At 46.8% G+C, this 23,096-nt stretch overlaps 1 protein-coding gene across 3 annotated transcripts in view; it reads right to left on the bottom strand.

The window, feature by feature from the left end:
• The window catches only part of TBC1D22A (TBC1 domain family member 22A), a 318,315-nt gene that overhangs the window by 97,277 nt on the left and 197,942 nt on the right, over positions 1 to 23,096 (bottom strand). For all 3 annotated transcript variants that reach the window (XM_059937195.1, XM_059937194.1, XM_059937196.1), the window contains one exon: positions 16,170 to 16,245. In XM_059937195.1, coding sequence (XP_059793178.1) covers positions 16,170 to 16,245 — 76 coding nt within the window. The remainder of the gene's footprint in view (positions 1 to 16,169; positions 16,246 to 23,096) is intronic.

Genomic DNA, 23,096 nt, shown 5'->3' with positions numbered 1-23,096 from the left:
GGGGGGTCTCCTGCAGAGGCGAGTGGTGGCTCTGTTTCACCGTGGGGATAAGGACACTGGCAGCAGAGGTTCTGGGAAGTTCTCCTTGGCGTGAGCCCTCCCAGAGTCTGCCATTAACCCCACCAAAGAGCACGGGTAGGCTCCAGTGTTGGGTTGCCTCAGGCAAAACAGCCAACAGGGAGGGAACCCAGCCCCACCCATCAACAGTCAAGTGGATTAAGGTTTTACTGAGCTCTGACCGCCACAGCAACAGGGAGGGAACCCAGCCCCACCCATCAACAGTCAAGTGGATTAAGGTTTTACTGAGCTCTGACCGCCACAGCAACAGTCAGCTCTACCCACCACCAGAGCCTCCCATCAAGCCTCTTAGATAGCCTCAACCACCAGAGGGCAGACAACAGAAGCAAGAAAAACTATAATCCTGCAGCCTGTGGAGCAAAAACCACAGTTACAGAAAGATAGAGAAGATGAAAAGGCAGAGGGCTATGTACCAGATGAAGGAACAAGAAAAAACCCCAGAAAAACAACTAAATGAAGTGGAGATAGGCAACCTTCCAGAAAAAGAATTCAGAATAATGATAGTGAAGATGATCCAGGACCTTGGAATAAGAATGGAGGCAAAGATTGAGAAGATGCAAGAAATGATTAACAAAGACCTAGAAGAACTAAAGAACAAACAAACAGAGATGACCAATACAATAACTGAAATGAAAACTAGACTAGAAGGAATCAATAGCAGAATAACTGAGGCAGAAGAACGGATAAGTGACCTGGAAGACAGAATGATGGAATTCACTGCTGCGGAACAGACTAAAGAAAAAAGAATGAAAAGAAATGAAGACAGCCTAAGAGACCTCTGGGACAACATTAAACGCAACAACATTCGCATTATAGGGGTCCCAGAAGGAGAAGAGAGAGAGAAAGGACCAGAGAAAATATTTGAAGAGATTATAGTCGAAAACTTCCCTAACATGGGAAAGGAAAGAGCCACCCAAGTCCAGGAAGCACAGAGAGTCCCATACAGGATAAACCCAAGGAGAAACACGCCGAGACACATAGTAATCAAAGTGGCAAAAATTAAAGACAAAGAAAAATTATTGAAAGCAGCAAGGGAAAAACGACAAATAACATACAAGGGAACTCCCATAAGGTTAACAGCTGATTTCTCAGCAGAAACTCTGCAAGCCAGAAGGGAGTGGCATGATATACTTAAAGGGATGAAAGGGAAGAACCTACAACCAAGATTACTCTACCCGGCAAGGATCTCATTTAGATTTGATGGAGAAATCAAAAGCTTTACAGACAAGCAAAAGCTAAGAGAATTCAGCACCACCAAACCAGCTCTACAACAAATGCTAAAGGAACTTCTCTAAGTGGGAAACACAAGAGAAGAAAAGGACCTACAAAAACAAACCCAAAACAATTAAGAAAATGGTCATAGGAACATACATATCGATAATTACCTTAAACGTGAATGGATTAAATGCCCCAACCAAAAGACATAGACTGGCTGAATGGATACAAAAACAAGACCCATATATATGCTGTCTACAAGAGACCCACTTTAGACCTAGGGACACATACAGACTGAAAGTGATGGGATGGAAAAAGATATTCCATGCAAATGGAAATCAAAAGAAAGCTGGAGTAGCTATACTCATATCAGATAAAATAGACTTTAAATTAAAGAATGTTACAAGAGACAAGGAAGGACACTACATAATGATCCAGGGATCAATCCAAGAAGAAGATATAACAATTATAAATATATATGCACCCAACATAGGAGCACCTCAATACATAAGGCAACTGCTAACAGCTATAAAAGAGGAAATCGACAGTAACACAATAATAGTGGGGGACTTTAACACCTCACTTACACCAATGGACAGATCATCCAAAATGAAAATAAATAAGGAAACAGAAGCTTTAAATGACACAATAGACCAGATAGATTTAATTGATATATATCGGACATTCCATCCAAAAACAGCAGATTACACGTTCTTCTCAAGTGCGCACGGAACATTCTCCAAGATAGATCACATCTTGGGTCACAAATCAAGCCTCAGTAAATTTAAGAAAATTGAAATCATATCAAGCATCTTTTCTGACCACAACGCTATGAGATTAGAAATGAATTACAGGGAAAAAAACGTAAAAAGGACAAACACATGGAGGCTAAACAATACGTTACTAAATAACCAAGAGATCACTGAAGAAATCAAAGAGGAAATCAAAAAATACCTAGAGACAAATGACAATGAAAACACGACGACCCAAAACCTATGGGATGCAGCAAAAGCAGTTCTAAGAGGGAAGTTTATAGCTATACAAGCCTACCTAAAGAAACAAGAAAAAGCTCAAGTAAACAATCTAACCTTACACTTAAAGAAACTAGAGAAAGAAGAACAAACAAAACCCAAAGTTAGCAGAAGGAAAGAAATCATAAAGATCAGAGCAGAAATAAATGAAATAGAAACAAAGAAAACAATAGCAAAGATCAATAAAACTAAAAGTTGGTTCTTTGAGAAGATAAACAAAATTGATAAGCCATTAGCCAGACTCATCAAGAAAAAGAGGGAGAGGACTCAAATCAATAAAATCAGAAATGAAAAAGGAGAAGTTACAACAGACACTGCAGAAATACAAAGCATCCTAAGAGACTACTACAAGCAACTTTATGCCAATAAAATGGACAACCTGGAAGAAATGGACAAATTCTTAGAAAGGTATAACCTTCCAAGACTGAACCAGGAAGAAATAGAAAATATGAACAGACCAATCACAAGTAATGAAATTGAAACTGTGATTAAAAATCTTCCAACAAACAAAAGTCCAGGACCAGATGGCTTCACAGGTGAATTCTATCAAACATTTAGAGAAGAGCTAACACCCATCCTTCTCAAACTCTTCCAAAAAATTGCAGAGGAAGGAACACTCCCAAACTCATTCTATGAGGCCACCATCACCCTGATACCAAAACCAGACAAAGACACTACAAAAAAAGAAAATTACAGACCAATATCACTGATGAATATAGATGCAAAAATCCTCAACAAAATACTAGCAAACAGAATCCAACAACACATTAAAAGGATCATACACCACGATCAAGTGGGATTTATCCCAGGGATGCAAGGATTCTTCAATATACGCAAATCAATCAATGTGATACACCATATTAACAAATTGAAGAATAAAAACCATATGATCATCTCAATAGATGCAGAAAAAGCTTTTGACAAAATTCAACACCCATTTCTGATAAAAACTCTCCAGAAAGTGGGCATAGAGGGAACCTACCTCAACATAATAAAGGCCATATATGACAAACCCACAGCAAACATCATTCTCAATGGTGAAAAACTGAAAGCATTTCCTCTAAGATCAGGAACGAGACAAGGATGTCCACTCTCACCACTATTATTCAACATAGTTTTGGAAGTCCTAGCCACGGCAATCAGAGAAGAAAAAGAAATAAAAGGAATACAAATTGGAAAAGAAGAAGTAAAACTGTCACTGTTTGCGGATGACATGATACTATACATAGAGAATCCTAAAACTGCCACCAGAAAACTGCTAGAGCTAATTAATGAATATGGTAAAGTTGCAGGATACAAAATTAATGCACAGAAATCTCTTGCATTCCTATACACTAATGATGAAAAATCTGAAAGAGAAATTATGGAAACACTCCCATTTACCATTGCAACAAAAAGAATAAAATACCTAGGAATAAACCTACCTAGGGAGACAAAAGACCTGTATGCAGAAAACTATAAGACACTGATGAAAGAAATTAAAGATGATACCAACAGATGGAGAGATATACCATGTTCTTGGATTGGAAGAATCAACATTGTGAAAATGAGTATACTACCCAAAGCAATCTACAGATTCAATGCAATCCCTATCAAATTACCAATGGCATTTTTTACGGAGCTAGAACAAATCATCTTAAAATTTGTATGGAGACACAAAAGACCCCGAATAGGCAAAGCAGTCTTGAGGCAAAAAAATGGAGCTGGAGGAATCAGACTCCCTGACTTCAGACTATACTACAAAGCTACAGTAATCAAGACAATATGGAACTGGCACAAAAACAGAAACATAGATCAATGGAACAAGATAGAAAGCCCAGAGATTAACCCACGCACCTATGGTCAACTAATCTATGACAAAGGAGGCAAAGATATACAATGGAGAAAAGACAGTCTCTTCAATAAGTGGTGCTGGGAAAACTGGACAGCTACATGTAAAAGAATGAAATTAGAATACTCCCTAACACCATACACAAAAATAAACTCAAAATGGATTAGAGACCTAAATATAAGACTGGACACTATAAAACTCTTAGAGGAAAACATAGGAAGAACACTCTTTGACATAAATCACAGCAAGATCTTTTTTGATCCACCTCCTAGAGTAATGGAAATAAAAACAAAAATAAACAAGTGGGACCTAATGAAACTTCAAAGCTTTTGCACAGCAAAGGAAACCATAAACAAGACGAAAAGACAACCCTCAGAATGGGAGAAAATATTTGCAAATGAATCAACGGACAAAGGATTAATCTCCAAAATATATAAACAGCTCATTCAGCTCAATATCAAAGAAACAAACACCCCAATCCAAAAATGGGCAGAAGACCTAAATAGACATTTCTCCAAAGAAGACATACAGATGGCCACGAAGCACATGAAAAGATGCTCAACATCACTAATTATTAGAGAAATGCAAATCAAAACTACAATGAGGTATCACCTCACTCCTGTTAGAATGGGCATCATCAGAAAATCTACAAACAACAAATGCTGGAGAGGGTGTGGTGAAAAGGGAACCCTCTTGCACTGTTGGTGGGAATGTAAATTGATACAGCCACTATGGAGAACAATATGGAGGTTCCTTAAAAAACTAAAAATAGAATTACCATATGACCCAGCAATCCCACTACTGGGCATATACCCAGAGAAAACCGTAATTCAAAAAGACACATGCACCCAAATGTTCATTGCAGCACTATTTACAATAGCCAGGTCATGGAAGCAACCTAAATGCCCATCAACAGACGAATGGATAAAGAAGATGTGGTACATATATACAATGGAATATTACTCAGCCATAAAAAGGAACGAAATTGAGTCATTTGTTGAGACGTGGATGGATCTAGAGACTGTCATACAGAGTGAAGTAAGTCAGAAAGAGAAAAACAAATATCGTATATTAATGCATGTATGCGGAACCTAGAAAAATGGTACAGATGAGCCAGTTTGCAGGGCAGAAGTTGAGACACAGATGGAGAGAATGGACATATGGACACCAAGGGGGGAAAACTGCGGTGGGGTGGGGATGGTGGTGTGCTGAATTGGGCGATTGGGATTGACATGTATACACTGATGTGTATAAAACTGATGCCTAATAAGAACCTGCAGTATAAAAAAACAAACAAAACAACTAATACTAAACCTTCATTGGGTTATTTGTATGGAAACATGTTAATGTAAATGTTTCAGACATTAAAAAAAAAAAAAAAAAAAAGAAAAAACTATAAAAAACACGAATACATGGAGGCTAAACAGTGCGCTACTAAATACGCAAGAGATCACTGGAGAAATCAAAGAAGAAATAAAAAAGTACATAGAAACAAATGACAATGAAAACAGGATGATCCAAAACATATGGAAGGCAGCAAAAGCAGTTCTAAGAGGGAAGTTTATAGCAATACAATCTCACCTCAAGAAACAAGAAAAATCTCAAATAAAAAATCTAACCCTACACTTAAAACAACCAGAGAAAGAAGAACAAAGAAAACCCAAAGTCAGTAGAAGGAAAGAAATCATAAAGATCAGAGCAGAAATAAATGAAATAGAAACGAAGAAAACAATAGCAAAGATCAATAAAACTAAAAGCTGGTTCTTTGAGAAGATAAACAAAATTGATAAACCCTTAGCCAGACTCATCAAGAAAAAAAGGGAGAGGATGCAAATCAATAAAATTACAAATGAAAAAGGAGAAATCACAACTGACACTGCAGAAATACAAAGGATTATAAGAGACTACTACAAACAACTCTTTGCCAATAAAATGGACAACCACAAAGAAATGGACAAATTCTTGGAAAGTTACAACTTTCCAAGACTGAACCAGAAAGAATTAGAAAATATAAACAGACCCATCACAAGTAATGGAATTGAAACCGTAATTAAAAATCTTCCAATAAACAAAAGTCCAGGACCAGATGGCTTCACAGGTGAATTCTATCAAGCATTTAGAGAAGAGCTAACACCGATCCTTCTCAAACTCTTCCAAAAATTGCAGAGGAAGGAACACTCCCAAATTCATTCTACAAAGCCACCATCACCCTGATACCAAAACCAGAAAAAGGTATCACAAAAAAAGAAAATTATAGACCAATATCACTGATGAACATAGATGCAAAAATCCAGAACAAAATACTAGCAAACAGAATCCAACAGCACATTAAAAGGACCATACACCATGATCAAGTGGGATTTATCCCAGTGATGCAAGGATTCTTCAATATATGCAGATCAATCAATGTGATACACCACATTAACAAATTAAGGAATAAAAACCATATGATCAACTCAATAGATGCAGAAAAAGCTTTTGACAAAATTCAACACCCATTTATGATAAAACTCTCCAGAAAATGGGCACAGAGGGAACCTACCTCAACATAAGAAAGGCCATATATGACAAACCCACAGCAAGCATCATACTCAATGGTGAAAAACTGAAAGCGTTTCCTCTAAGATCAAGAACAAGACAAGGATGTCCACTCTTGTCACTATTATTCAACATAGTTTTGGAAGTCCTAGCCACAGCAATCAGAGAAGAAAAAGAAATAAAAGGAATACAAATTGGAAAAGAGGAAGTAAAACTGTCACTGTTTGCCAATGACATGATACTATATATAGAAAATCCTAAAGATGCCACCAGAAAACTATTAGAACTAATCAATGAATTTGGTAAGGTTGCAGGACACAAAATTAATGCACAGAAATCTCTGGCATTCCTGTACACCAACAACAAGAAATCAGAAAGAGAAATTAAGGAAACACTCCTATTTACCACTGCAACAAAAAGAATAAAATAGCTAGGAATAAACCTGCCTAAGGAGGAGAAAGACTTGTACTCAGAAAACTATAAAACACTGAAGAAAGAAATCAAAGATGACACAAACAGATGGAGAAATATACCATATTCTTGGATTGGAAGAATCAATATTGTGAAAACGACTATACTACCCAAAGCAATCTACAGGTTCAGTGCAATCCCTATCAAACTCCCAATGGCATTCTTCACAGAATTAGAACAAAAAATTTTACAATTCGTATGGAAACACAAAAGACCCCGAATAGCCAAAGCAATCTTGAGAAAGAAAAACAGAGCTGGAGGAATCAGGCTCCCTGACTTCAAACTATACCACAAAGCTACAGTAATCAAGACAGTATGTACTGGCACAAAAACAGAAATATAGATTAATGGTACAGGATAGAATGCCCAGAGATAAACCCGTGCACATACGGGCACCTAATTTACAACAAAGGAAGCAAGAACATACAATGGAGAAAAGACAGCCTCTTCAATAAGTGGTGCTGGGAAATCTAGACAGCTACATGTAAAAGAATGAAATTAGAACACTACCTAACACCATACACAAAAATAAACTCCAAACGGATTAAAGACTTAAATGTAAGACCAAACACTATAAAACTCTTAGAGGAAAACACAGGAAAAACGCCCTTTGACACAAACCACAGCAAGATCTTTTTTGACCCACCTCCTAGAGTAACGGAAATAAAAACAAAAATAAACAAATGGGACTTAATTAAACTTAAAAGCTTTTGCACAGCAAAGGAAACCATAAACAAGATGAAAAGACATCCCTCAGAATGGGAGAAAATATTTGCAGATGAAACAACAAAGGGTTAATCTCCGAAATATACAAACAGCTCATGGAGCTCAATATCAAAAAAAACAAACAATCCAATTAAAAAATGGGTGGAAGACCTAAATAGACATTTCACCAAGGAAGACATACAGATGGCCAAGAGGCACATGAAAAGCTGCTCAACATCACTAATGATTAGAGAAATGCAAATCAAAACTACAATGAGGTATCACCTCACGCCAGTCAGAATGGCCATTATCAAAAAATCTAGAAACAATAAATGCTGGAAAGGGTGTGGAGAAAAGGGAACCCTCCTGCACTGTTGGTGGGAATGTAAACTGATACAACCACTATGGAAAACAGTATGGAGGTTCCTTGAAAAATGAAAAATAGTACTACCATATGACACAGCAATCCCACTACTGGGCATATACCCTGAGAAAACCATAATTCAAAAAGAGTCATGTACCACAATGTTCACTGCAGTACTATTTACAATAGCCAGGACATGGAAGCAACCTAAGTGTCCATCGACAGATGAACGGAGAAACAAGATGTGGCACATATATACAACGGAATATTACTCAGCCATAAAAAGAAATGAAATTGAGTTACTTGTAGTGAGGTGGATGGACCTAGAGTCTGTCATACAGAGTGAAGTAAGTCAGAAAGAGAAAAACAAATACCGTATGCTAACACATATATATGGAATCTAAAAAAAAAAAAAAAAAAAAAATTGGTACTGATGAACCTAGTTGCAGGGCAGGAATAAAGAGGTAGACATAGAAAATGGACTTGAGGACATGGGGTGGGAGGGCGAAGCTGGGGCAAAGTGAGAATAGCATCGACATATACACACTACCGAATGTAAAACAGTTGGCTGGTGGGAAGCAGCAGCATAGCACAGGGAGATCGGCTCAGTGCTTTGTGATGACCTAGAGGGGTGGGATAGTGAGGATGGGAGGGAGGCTCAAGAGGGAGGGGATATGGGGACATGTGTATGCATATGGCTGATTTGCTTTGTTGTGTAACATCAACTAACACAGTATTATGAAGCAATTATACTCCAATAAGGATCTATTAAAAAAAAAAAACTGAAACAGGTTCTCACGGTGTTTTCAATCAAAAGATAGCAAAAATATTCTGGGCTTCCCTGGTGGCGCAGTGGTTGAGAGTCTGCCTGCCGATGCAGGGGACGCGGGTTCGAGCCCTGGTCTGGGAAGATCCCACGTGCGGCGGAGCAACTGGGCCCGTGAGCCACAACTACTGAGCCGGCGCGTCTGGAGCCTGTGCTCCGCAACAAGAGAGGCCGCGATAGTGAGAGGCCCGTGCACCGCGATGAAGAGTGGCCCCCGCTCGCCGCGACTAGAGAAAGCCCTCGCACAGAAACGAAGACCCAACACAGCTAAAAATAAAAAAAATAAAAAAAAAAAGATAGCAAAAATATTCCATTTACATTATCTTATGTCACAAAAGATGCATGAGCATAGAATCCCAAGGTGAGGCTGCCCCACAGGGGGCCCAGCCCCTGGATTCAGTCACAGGGGCTCTGACTGCAGCCTCTCGAAGAGCCCAAGGGCTGAACTTGGGGGCAACTAGGGATCGTGCAACCTCAAAGATTGACATCAGATGTAACAGACATAAGGACAATAAAGGTACAAGGTGTGTCACTCGGATACACGGCAAAAATGTGAAATCTCACTTTCAAATATGTGTAAACATTCCAGGTGTAATCTGGAGTGAAAATCTCCTCCAGTACTCTGTACGTTGAAATTCTATCAGCCCATGGTGTGTTAACGTATATTTATTATTGAAGCAGTAAATTACTAAATGATTGGCATGAACTGTTAATCTTATGTACAAAAATTGTTTCATAAGTAGAGAACAGACTGATTTAACAGAAATGCTGAGAGCACCCGCTCTTACCTCTGAACTTCTCTCTATGCCTCACCCATTACTCTGTCCCCAGTCTCGGGGCCAGGCTCGCCCGGCCCAGGCAGGAGGGCCCTTTCCTTTCCTCCTGACTTTTGTTGCAGCACGTGACTCGGTTTGGCCAATGAAATGCAGCCGAGCACCGGGGACCACTTTCTTTCGGAAGCACAAAGAGCCTGTGAACAATCCCCATAGTTTTTCCCTCCATCACAGGAACTGGGCCAGCAAACTCCTGAAGGCGGCTGCTCCATCAGCCTGAGTCCCCAGGTGAGGACAACACAGACCAGAGCCCTGGGCAAAGCCACAAAGGATGTGCCATGTGGGTGAGACACAAACGTGTGTTGCTTGAGCTGCTGAGGTTTACAGGCTGTCTGTTGGGGCTTAGGGCCAGGGCCAGGGCCAGGGCCAGGGCCAGGGCCAGGGCCAGGGTTAGGGTTAGGGTCAGGGTCAGGGTCAGGGTCAGGGTCAGGGCCAGGGCCAGGGCCAGGATCAGGGTCAGGGTCAGGGTCAGGGCTAGGGTCAGGGTCAGGGTCAGGGTCAGGGCTAGGGCTAGGGCTAGGGTTAGGGTTAGGGTTAGGGTTAGGGTTAGGTCTGTTTGGCCAGCAACAGTGGTACCTGGCTTCCGCCCAACGGGGACTTTTACCCCCATCACTCAGAGTCTGGCCCACACGCGCCTTTGATGCACTCCTGGTACCAGGCCGTGTGCTCGGACACTGCGCGAGAGGGTTCAGGTCTAACCCACCCCGAAGCAGCAGAGGACACAGCGTGTGCACTCAGGCAAGGAGTGGTGGCAGCCCACAGAGGAGAGGGAGCTGGTGCTGATGGGAGAGGGAAGGCGAAGCGGGGAGGCAGCAGCAACACAGAGGGAGTCAGGGGCACCGCAGGAGGCTGGCCCCTGCCCGGGACAGGGATGCGGGAAACGCATCAGAGGTCAGAGTGAAACGGCACAGCACCCAGTGCAAAACCCATCCCCGGACGTCAGCATCCCGCCGCGCGTGGCAGGCAGACCTGCTCGCCCAGGGCGCACGCGCGCGCACCCCTCTGCTTACGGGTCCCCTCCAGGGTCTGCAGGCACAGGGAACAAGCACCGCAGGCCCCACACGCCCACCACTGCTCCGGCGTGTGTGAGCAGAACCCGAGGACGTGGTGAAGACCCTAGCGTTTGCGGGCTGCAGCCAATAAGACCGACCAACCAGCCCTTGTCTACTGGAGGCCCTGAGGCTTGGACACGAACGACCACGCGATGGTGGGTGGTCTCACGGAAGCGCTGATGCCGCCTGGCGTTTCTCTGAACGAGAGCTCTGTGCACAGCCTTTCCCAGAAAAAGCCTGAGCGTCGTGCAAGGCGGCCCCAGAAGAACAGAGGACCGGGAACCACATCTAACACCAAGGCTCAAGCTATTTCTCCCCGAGAGAGAAGAAGAAACTACATTTGATAAGAGATTAAGAAATCAATGTTTTTTAAAAAAAGGTCTGAGGCTGCTTTTTGGACGAATGAGAGCTACGTGAATACTGACTCCAGGCCACCCCCTTCCTCAAGGCCACACGCTGGCCTTTGTCGGATAAGCTCTGTCTCACCCGATTATCAACAGCTTCTGCCCCTGGTCTCCCAGACTCAATCCTTCCATCTGCCCACCCGCAGCCAGAGTGCCCCAAAGAAACACCAAATGTCCCTCAGCTGGGCTACGAGGTGGCCTGCTGGAGGCTGACCGGCCTATGGCAGTGACACATTTGCACAAGAAGTGGCTTGCTCTGCTCCAGGGCTAAAATAAAGCGCAGTTTGACAGAAACAAGAAATCCCTAGGCAAGCCCTCGCCGAAAAAATGTGACCTAAGAATTCACCTCGTAGAGGCAGGTAACTGTTAGAAATGGGTTCTGCTAAGGTCGTAGCAGACACTCATCCAGAACTCCCAAATCCTTTCCAGTTTCCCAAGAGCCAGTGCTTTGATCTCCCAGACCTCAGACCCAGTCTCAGTATTTTCCCATTCTCGGTGGGATTTCGTCTTCCTGTGGTGATTTCATCTGGTTCTACTCCTAAGCTGCCCATATACCCACTCCTTTTCCCACTGACCACCTGACTCTCCCCAGGCTGGATGGGGTGCTGACCTGCCGATTTCCAAGGGCGCTGAAGTTCACAGTAATTGTGGTCCCCTGCTTATGCTGCAAGGGTAGGTGTGTGTGCTTCGTCTGCTTTCCTTCGTGATTACACAGCTTCTTGGAGGCAGTGAGAAACAATTCAGATTTAGGTGGCCTCTTGGACTTTCAAATTCATTCTTGAAGGGTATTTCTGCTGGATGTCGACACTACGGTGACAGTTATCATTCTTCCTGCACATTGAACATATCTTCTTGTCCTTTCGTTGAGAAGACAGTTCTCAGACAGCCATTCTTAGAAAATAATCTCTTACTCTCGCTGCCTCAAGAATTAGTCTTCAATTGAATTTTACTGTGATGTGTTTACATACAGTTTTCTCTTTATTCTCCTGAGGATTCAATGGGCTCTTCAATCTGTGAATTGGTTTATTTCAGTACTTTTGGAAAACAATGAATCATTATCTCTTCAGATTCTTACTCACTCTCCCTCCTCTCCTTCTATGACTCCAAATAAGTACATATGAGGCTCTCTAACCATACCTTCTATATCTCTTACTTTCTATATTTTGCATATTCTTATCTCTCCATGTTTTGTTTTGGCTATTTTCTTCCAACCCATCTTCCAGTTCACTAACTTTCTCTATAGCTATGTGTAATTTGTTAAATCTGCCCACTGACTTTTTAATTTGGTTATTGTATTTTTCAAATCTTTTATGTAAAATCATATAGTTTCCCACTACCATGGCAAACATTCTCAAGATTCTTTTTTCTATTTCTTCATACATAGTAAGGAGAATAGTTTCATGGTCTATGCGTAAGTATTACAGAAACTTAACATCTTGTGGGCCTGTTTCTGTTATCTGTTGTTTCTGTTTGTTCTCACTTAAGAAGTCTTGAATGTGTGTGTATCTTTGACTATGTGTAGATCATTTTATATGGGAAAAAAAAAAAAGCAGAAACAATTTGAGGAACAACTTTCTGGTAACTTCCTCCAGAAAAGATTTTTTTTTTGCTTCTCCCAAGCACTCTACTCCAGTAGAGAAGTGCCGTAATCAAGGTTCAAACAACCGTGGTCCTCTCAGGTGATGTAAACCTGGCCTGCAAGACTCCACAAGGGCAGTTTCACTTCAGTTCCACCCTGACAGTTGGTCTTCTGGGTCTCAGAAAGTACCTGGGCATTTTCTGCACTCCTATTCTCAGGTAGGCTATGGTTTGATCCTTTCCCTCCATGAAGCTGTCAAAACTACAATCCACGTTGGGATTCTTTCTTCTGGATTAGCAAGAACCCTCAGAACAACAGTGGCCTTCAGGGCTGGGCTCATCTCTCTGGTTCCAGCATTCTTCCAGAATCTGGCCAGGAAGTTCTTGTCTCCCTATTAGCAGTTCAATGCTTTTACGAAATTTGTTTTCTTTTTACCTTCTTTGTTTTCTTTTTTTCTCTCTTTCATTCTTCCTCACCACCCCCCATTTGTTTGTTTGCTGGCTTTAAAAAACAATCTTATCCATTTTTTAGGTCTCTTTAGTGAGAAATCTGGTTGGAATTACCTAGCCCACCACCACTGGCAGTGGAAGGTCCTGCTACTCTCACCTTTGACATTGCCAATTCAGTGGCTCAAGGCTCCATCTCTCATTGTGTGGGAAGTTCTGAAAGCTCTGCCCCACAGATTACAGACTCCCCTGGGGCTTCTCACTAGCCAGCCTACCTCTCTCGAGACAATTACCACCCACCGGGCGGTCTCTCAGGCTGCTGCCCATCACCTTCCTGCTCGGCCTCCATTACAGACACGACCCTCTGTCTTCAGTCACGCCACCTTCCTGTCTAGGGAACAGACTTTTTCTAAAGATTTGGGGGTAACAGAGAGTAGGGTACCGCACTACTCAAAATAGAAAACTACTTAAGAGTACTTTTCAGAAATCCTTTAGCCAGTTGTCACAACTAGAAAATAAGACAGTGACCCTGACCCTCTCCTGATCTTCCCCACCCCCCGCTGCCCTCCCCTCACTGCCACCCTCCTGTACCCCTGTGCCTCTGCCCTCCTCTCCCTCTCCATTCTCTTCTGACTTACAACACTACTACTGGAACCCCAAAATTCCTCTCACTTTTCCTTGTGTAGCAATTTAGCTCTTTTCTAAACTATTCCCATCTGGGTCAAGCCCATGAAACCTCAGCTTTCTTAATAACAGGTCCATGAAATGGTGTTCCTTCACCAAATTGCCAAAAAGTTCTGAAATCAATGCTGTCCTTGCCCTGAAATGCAAAAATGGGGCCGTGGTTTTTTTTGTTGTTGTTTTTTAAAGCAGTATTTTCTTCCTAGTGTATCCTGCCTTTAATAAAATCCTTGCCGTCCCTGCACAGTCCCAAGACCACAAATTCTTTCTCCAGGAGGAAAGTGAGAGAAGGGGGCCTATGGACACTTCTCCCCGGGGCTGCTGAGGGGTAACAGCCCAAACTCTGTCAATTCTGATACTTCCTGCTTGAAAAGCCTGGGAATTCTTCTTCTGAGGCCATCACAGATGTTCTTCCAGGTTTCATTGGAAGAATAGTTACAAACAGATTACAAAGTCTAACCGATTACCAAAAAGAGCCTCCTATGTTGTGAAGAACTGATCATTTAAACAAAACAACCACAGGATGAAAATGCCCTCCTCAGAAGCTGCAGGAAAATAAAAACGGGATTTACTGAAAAGCCCAGATCCGGTTGGGATTCCTGTGGTTGCTGCTGCTGTTCTTTTAAACCATCATCCAGCAAACCTGTGATGTGCTTCTTCTAAACCACAGCACCAGAGAAAATCAACTCAACTATTTCCCAGACTGCAACCCTGGAACAAATAAGCACCAACCGCAACTTTCCAACCTCCACAAAAATACAAAATCTGCCTTCTAAGAGACACAGGAGGAAAAGAAGAACTGCTAAGGAAGTGTAATTCACAGCTCCTGCAAATCGTATTTCAAAGAACAAAACGAGGCTGGGGGAAAGGTGTGAAACTGCTAGCAGGGAAAAAACCCAAGAGCGTCCAACAAAGATCTCACCATGAAGTTAAGCATAAATGTACATAAATGCAGTTACATAAGCCAAAAACAGTACTTTGAATAGGTAGCTGCAAAGCAACTAAATATACTGAATCAAAGTATTAGTGGAAGAACTGTGTAGAACTTCGTAATATGGAAATTAGGTAATAACCATTAGATACAACTGAAAATCAGGTTCAATCAAGGAACAGAATGGAGTTGATAATTTGTATGATTCCATTTTATAATGTCATTCCATCATTTCCCAAACCAAGTGCCTTTCTTGGGAAGATGATTACCGATATACTTTCTACTGCTGAAGGTACAGCAAGGGGAAGAGACGCCGGGATATGCCTGTCCTTGGAAGGCAGCCCTGGAACACGGGCGGCGTGTCTACGTTTTAAGCAAAGTACGATTTCTCTGCAGGTTCAGTGAAGTCACCCACCAAGCTCACACAGGGCTCCTGATGGCACAGCCTGTGTCTTCTCTGCACATCACCACTGACCAGCCAGCTGGTGTCACAAATCCATGCCCAGGTCTGCTTGGTATCCCTCTGTTAATGCTCTGTTCATTAATTTAACAAACTATCAGGAGAGTATGCTTGAAATGGGCAGCATTATCTCTCAACTTTAATTAAACTCTGCTATTGCAATATGACAGTCAGCACATCATAGGGGGAATTATTTTAAGGATGAGGGGAGAAAGTATTTCAAAGCCCCCACTTAAACATGAAAGCATAATCTAAAATGGCCGAGCACATACTATAATTTTTCTGTAATATTAAAGATGCTATTTTCAGACTCGGTAATTAATTGGATTCCGTGGAGAAATTATGCCAGCATCCTTGATAGCAAAATGTGTGCAGAGGCAGGAACAGTGTGCCAGAGGACGGCCATAAACAACCCGGCTGTCACCCAGATTATGACAATCACCGGGCTTAATAAGGAGTAAGAGCTGCCTGCTTCTAGGACGCACTCATTACTTCCTGCAAAGTGACGGCACTGAATTCTGATTATATCGCCTTCGTAAAAGGAATGGCAGCGGCTCCTGCTCTAGCGGCGGGTGGCCTCAGAAGGATGCGTGGAAGGCGCAAGCCAGGGGCCACGGGCTGGGCGAGGACGGCATCCTGTCAGCTGATGGCCGGCGAGTCCTGAGCCTTCCACCACCTTCTCCCCCGCCCCGCAGGGAAAGGGGAGCCCAGGAAGCTGGCTTACCATCGATCCGGCTCACGAGTTCTTCCAAGATTTTCACTTTCATTTGAATCCCAGGTTGAGCAAACGTGTAGTTGTCCTAAGGGAAAAATAACAACGAATATCATATGCATGGAAAATAAAACCCGCTTTCCAAAGGGGAAAAAGGCAGCGGGAACAAAGGTGAACAGTTTCACAACATAACAGATTCACAAAGTGATCAACGCACAAGGCATTAGGCTGCGTTACACCACCAGTGTGCAGCACGAACCAGAAGGTGAAGTCCAACACCCCCTGATGTCACAGGGGAACACACCAATCTCAGGAACGTTTAATGGGGCGTGTCTATATGTAAATGCAGACATTTACATTTAAATTGAACAGACAGCCCACTGAGGGCCAGAGCCGGCCGGAAGTTGCTCTGACTGGCACAGGGGCAGAGCCCTCAGCGCTGCAGGGGGGCCGACCTGTAACAGCGACCTGGCAGTACCAGCGTCACGCCGGCCGTCCCAGGGCCAAGGACGTGGTCACTGCGTGAGCGCAGAGTGAACGTGGGACTTCAGTCTCAGTGAACTCAGGTGAAGAAGTTCATAAACTAAGACAGGAAAACCAGTGTGGGCACTGGGCGGGGGGAGGGGGGTCTCCAGTCAGGCAGACCTGGAACGAGAGCCCAGCTCTATCACGTAGATGCTGTGTGACGCTGGCAAGTAACACCACCCCTCTGGGCTGCAGTTTCATTATCTGTAAAGTGAGAATGACAGTGCCGACGTGTAGGGCTGCTCTGAGGCTTCCGGAAGCACTGTGAGTGGCAGGTGCATGAAGGCTCAGGGACAGGAGGCCGGGTGCCCCACTGTCATCACCTGAGAACACAAACCAGCCGGAGGAGAAGGTGGCGCCCTCTGTGTCCCGCCCCAGGGCATCCCCACAGAACTGCCCTCAGGAGCCTCTGCCGGCGCTCAGGGACCGTTTGCAGAATGAGGGTTTCAACTGGACTCCTGCAGTGATGCACTTACACTGCAGGTAAGATGTAAGATGCATGTAAGGTGTCCAGGGCACATTCCTGGAGCCAGGCAAGGGGGACAAAGATTGCTAAGCAAGGGACTGAACCAGCGGAAGCATCCTGGATGGCCCAGGTAGGCCCAGTGTGACCCGGGGCCCTTGAAGGTGGAGGAGGAGACAGGAGACTCAGAGTCAGAGCTGCGAGGACGCTTGACTCGCCACCGAGGACGTGGAAGGCGGGCAAAGGCGTCACCACCCAAGCAACACAAAAGAGACCAAGGAGCGAATTATTCCCTGAAGCCCCAGAAGGGACGCAGCCCTGCCCACGCCTTGATCTACACCTTGATCCAGCACCCCAGGTGCATGGCAGCCTTCTGGCCTCCAGGACGATGAGGTAACAAACGTGTGTTGTTTCAAGCCACGACGCGCTGCGCCTGCAGGTCCTTGAACTCGAGTGAGCGCGTGGGGCCTCGGGCCCCGGCGGTTCAGGGGAGCTCCTGCTGGGCCGGTGTTGGGAGAGGATGGCTTGTCCTCAGGGAGGCACGGGGGAGGCCCCAGGGACGTGGGAACAGCACTCCCGGTGCCACCCGCCCCAGGACCTGCGAGGGGGGCTCCAACGACACAGCATGGGGGAGAGGAGGACCTTCACACCAGCAGCAGCGTCTAAGGCCGAGCAGTCAGACGTGGGGGGCTCCGATCCCGGCACGGTCGGCGCTCTCTGGGTTTAACACATGTGCGCACACACGCACACACACCCCTCCTGCTAGAGCAGGAGTGGCAGCACGATGACACAGAACTCAAAACGCCTACAAGGCGACAAGGGCCTCCTTCCCGCAGAAACAGAAAACGAGCAGACTCACTCCTAACTTCTTGCTGAGGTTTCCCCCAAGTCGATTTCAAGCGACAGCCTCTGGATCCAACTGTCACATCCCCGTGAGGGCAAAACCGAGGACAGCTCCGTGCGGTGCCCCGACCCAGAGCAACGCTGAGGCCCCACATGCGCCCTGCTCTGCGCAGGGGGACGGTGCTCCCGGGGCGGCTGCCACAGGGGCCCGGCGTGATGTGTCCTCTAGACACGGCGACAAGCTCGTGGGTTTTGCCACACTTTGAAGTCTTGTGACGCGAGGGCTTTCACAGTCTGGCGCTCAATGGACAGGTCCTCTGGGCCCTGAAAGGCCCGTGCGTGTCCCGGTGAGACACCGGGCGCCCCTCCGGCCGAGACAGGGCAGCAGCACAAGGTAAGCACAAGCCGTGAGCTTTCACAGACTTAGACATTAATGGGCAACGGAAATTCTGGCTTTGGACTTGAACTTACAAGGGTTGGTCTTTAAGACAATTTCTCTCTGAAACTGGGTAACACAAGGAGATTTATACTCGAATTCGGGGCATGCTGTGTAGTTGGAAGCTTATACACTGGCATTTCACCTCATGGTGGAATTTCTGATGAGCCAGGTGGAACAGTCAAGCAGGACATAATTAAGGATGAGAAATAAACTAAGAGTGGTTTTGCAGCCTTAGGTAGAGGCCTTGCAGGTTATCGAATTAATGTTCAATTCTGACACGTTTCAAAGCCATCAGGACCAGGCTCTAATGCCCTCTCCCCGGCGTCCCAAGAGAATCCTCAAAGGAGCGGGGGTTCCACTGGGGGCTGGCCTGTCCCGATGGGCTGTGGGCTCCAAGGCGGGCCACACCCCTGGCCGAGAAGGGACCTAATGGTTACGCAAACAGCCAGCTGAAGGAAGCACTCTCAAACCCGGGGTCTGCTTCCCAGTGGAGGGAACTCAGTTGGTGCCTCTCCTGCACTATCTCCATCCCCAGAAATACTCACCCCAAGAAGGCAACTTCAACTGCTAAGCCTGGGAGACTAAACAGCCAGTAGGTTCAGCCCTCCTTCCAGCTCTCAGAATCGGCTGATCCCCCAGGAAGGCTGCTCCCCTAGGGAGGCTGCTCCCCCAGGGAAGGCTGCTCCCACCCCAGGAAGGCTGCTCCCCCTGGGAAGGTTGCTCCCCCTGGGAAGGTTGCTTCCCTAGGGAGGCTGCTCCCCCTGGGAAGGCTGCTCCCACCCCAGGAAGGCTGCTCCCCCTGGGAAGGTTGCTCCCCCTGGGAAGGTTGCTTCCCTAGGGAGGCTGCTCCCCCAGGGAAGGCTGCTCCCACCCCGGGAAGGCTGCTCCCCCTGGGAAGGTTGCTCCCCCTGGGAAGGCTGCTTCCACCCTGGGAAGGCTGCTCCCCCTGGGAAGGTTGCTCCCACCCCGGGAAGGCTGCTCCCCCTGGGAAGGTTGCTCCCCCTGGGAAGGTTGCTTCCCTAGGGAGGCTGCTCCCCCAGGGAAGGCTGCTCCCACCCCAGGAAGCCTGCTCCCCCTGGGAAGGCTGCTCCCTCTGGGAAGGTTGCTTCCCTAGGGAGGCTGCTCCTCCAGGAAGTCTGCTCCCCCAGGAAGGCTGCTCCCACCCCGGGAAGGCTGCTCCCCCAAGAAGACTGCTCCCCCCAACCCCCAGAAGGCTGCTTCCTGGTACAGCTCTGATGCACGTGAGGGGGTCCTGCCCAGGCCCAGCACTGGCTCTGACAGGGTGGGTCAGCCTGAATGATCCTGGGATTCAGTCAGCCAGGTTATTTGGCTCTCACACTAAGACAGGATTTCAAGCTTCTCATTTAAAAGAAATAAAAGTTATTCTTTGACCATCTGCCACTATTTTATTTCTCAGTTTGTTCAAAACCCAGATAGGGGAGATGAGTTCTCTTGAAAATCCAAATAATAAGAAAAGAATGACACCCGAGAGTATAGAAAAAAAATCTGTATTGTGAAAGGACCTGAGAAGATTGACAGGTGTGGCCTTGGCATCTGGATTTAGGCAGGGAGCAGGGGGCAGAGAAGACCAGCCTTCAGAAGGGGCACAGTGTGGTCGGCTGAGGACGGCCCCGCTTAGCAGCCAGGAAGCCTTTGAAGGGCACACCAAGGACATTCCAGAGCCAGAGGCTGAGATGGAAGGTGTGAGGGGAAAAGAATGTTCTGTGGCCTCAGGAGAGGCACTTGGCACTCAGGCTGCCCAGCAGGGCTCCACCAGCGCCCCTGATGAGACCGTGGGTTCTGCCCACTTCAGGCAGGGGCGCCGCCCCAGCATGCCATCCAAACCCGCGCCGGCAACACATCTGGCACAGAAAATGTCTGCTGAATAGATGTATGACTAGGCAGGCAAAATAGGAAGTAAATAAGAACGTGGTATATTTACAGAAATAGTAACAGTCATAATATTAACAATACTCCGTGAAAAGTAAACATGCATATCCTTTCAAACTGAGATTTGATTTTGTGTCTTTAAGAAACGATAGAATATGTAAAACTTACGGGTCAGAGGGAAGGAAGGAAGGTCTGAAGAATACAACGACCTTTTGGGAAATGTTTCACAGAAAGTGAAGTCCGTAGCAGACGGACTTTACCTTTCTGCTTACCTTTTCACAGAAAAAAATCAAAAAATGCACACCAGGCTTGCCTCGCACATGCTACTGTTCCCGCCTCACCCTCCAGCAATACCGAACAGCATTTTCCGCGCTCTTCAGCTGACAAGCAGAATCAACTCTTCTGAAGGAGCATTTCAGAGAAGAGCTGGAAGATACACTCATATCGGCTTAGCCGGAAGGACCCCAGCACCCGCCTATTAAAACTCCCAGCTCCCAGAGAACTGAGACTCCCTCTTACCTCTGACAAGGGGCTGTGCCCCCAGACCAGAGATGCAAGCCCTCAGCAAGTCCCACACCCCTTTCCTGGCCAGTCTCACTCCGAGACAGCTGCCTTCTTAGGCTCAAACCACACTGGCCTCCCTCACCTGCCCTGGACCTGCGTCTGGAACAACTCAGCGGTACGAGGCCCCATTTCAGGCACCCTGATGACCCAATCCACGCAACTGATGCATCAACAGAACCACAGCAGACCGGGAGCTCTTCCCTCTGTGCAGTGGACACTGCCTGCGTGCCTCGTGCGTGAGACAATACCCCGAGGCCGGAGCAGAGACGGTGCGGAAAAGCAGGCCGGAGACCGCCATCCTGAGACAGGCCCGTTTGCCAGGTCGGCCCTCCCTCAGCCAGCGCCTGGGACCGGGGATTTCGGGTTTTCCCACCTCTCCCGCACCAGCAGGAATGGCTCGCTGGCCTCAGCTGAGCACTGTGGTTTACGCCGAGCTCCTGCTTTCCTGCCGGTCTGTGCCAGGCAGAGGTACCTATGTGAAGAGCCTCGGTACAGACCCCGGGCGCAGAGCCTCTACACGAGCTCCTGGCAGACGGTGCCAACTCGTTGCTGGGGAGTTAGGCGTCTCCTGCGACTCCACCAGGGCAGGACTCCGGGCAGCTGGCGCCTGGGTTCCCCTGGGCCTTCTCCCTTGGCCGCTGCCGCCTCACACGACCACGCTGGGAGGAATCACGGCCGGGAGCACAGCTACATGCTGGGAGTCACGGGGCCCGGGGGCAGTCCTAGGCCTCCCAACACAGCTGGGCAGGAGAACAGCACGGGCCTTCTGTCCAGAGATGACGGTCTGGTCGTTAAGCAAACGTTCATCACGCAGGCCACGCAAATGCGCATGGGCGCTCGCTGTGCCCTGGGGAGCACAGCCGTCACGGCACAGAACGGGGGCCTGACCTGAGGACCTGACCTGACCTCTGCGTGCAGAGGACGTGAGGCCCGGGCCTAGACGCAGGGAGAAGGAAGCTAGGCACACTCCAGGCGTGAATGAAGGCCAGTGCGGCGGGAGGGGCCGCAAGGAAGCTGGGGCTGACGGGAGAAGACCATTCGGAGGCTGGAAGGCCACGTGGGGAGCGAAGGGTGAGACCCCAGCAAAGCTACAGAAGGAAGCTACTGACACGGAAATGGGGAGCCACCACGGTTACGAGATTTGCATTTGGAAAAGATGACTCTGGCCGCAAGGTGGGGCGTAACAGAAGGGGCCAGCGAGGATGCGAGAGGTCAGCTACAAGACCAAAGCCAGAATCTGGGCACGAGAGCCATGAGAGCATCCCACTGGTGACGCAGTCAACCCAGGCTGTCCAGGCTGCATTCAACGAACTGTACTGCTTGGTTTTGTGAACTTGAACGTAGGGCTTCTCACTTATTCCTGTGAGCTCGTTTGTTTGATTGGCTCTCAGCCGGAACTGCAGTCAGTGGAACTCATTCTGCACCTTGATCGTGTCATCGATCACATTAGCTGTCCTTCCAAGCTGAGAGGCAGTGGGTAAACTCACACCCTCCACGTCTTCGCCACGGTCTCTGGGAAGAGGGGAGAAGGACGAGGACAAGGACAGAGCTCCGTGGCATGTTTCTCAGATGGAAGAGCATTGTAAAAATCTATCAAGCCAACTCTTTTCCCACCCGCGAGCCGAGTTTCTCTGATCTTCTGTTTCCTCATCTGTAAAATGGTGAGGAACGGCTCCTTCCCAAGGCGCTGGAGGTGTGAAGTGAGTTGCTATCTCTCAAGGAGCCCAGACAGCGTCCACACCAAAGGTGAGCCCGCCCGCCCACCGACCCACCCCTTCCCCAGCTTCCCCGGTGACATCGGACATGGGACGTGGTGAAGGCTGAAGGCTCCCCCAGCCCTGGCAGAGCGGCCAGTGCTCCTCCAGTAAACCGCGGGGGAAACGGGAAATGCTGAATGCCTGCGTTCAGACACGGGCCTGCCAGCAGCAGAAGGTGGTGTACCAGTGAGGTAGAGGTAGATGGGCCCCTGGGCTGGACAGCTGGAGTCTGACAGGCGGAGTAAATTGGAGCTTTGTTTCCCCAGACACTCCAAGGCCAAAGTTAATAGCAGGAGCTGAGGTCTGCCGGAGTAAAGAGATAAGATGACCATTCCTGAGGTCAAGGAAACCTCCCCGATTGCACACGCGCAGTAAGCCTCCTTGGGGGTCAAAAAGGAGGGGGCACCACCCCATAACAGGTGATGCTAAGGCCGTCCCATAGGCCTCTGGGCTGAAAC

This window comes from Balaenoptera ricei, chromosome 10 (assembly GCF_028023285.1).
Source record: "Balaenoptera ricei isolate mBalRic1 chromosome 10, mBalRic1.hap2, whole genome shotgun sequence".
Taxonomy (NCBI): Eukaryota; Metazoa; Chordata; class Mammalia; order Artiodactyla; family Balaenopteridae; genus Balaenoptera; species Balaenoptera ricei.
This window is presented reverse-complemented; position numbering and strand designations above follow the sequence as displayed.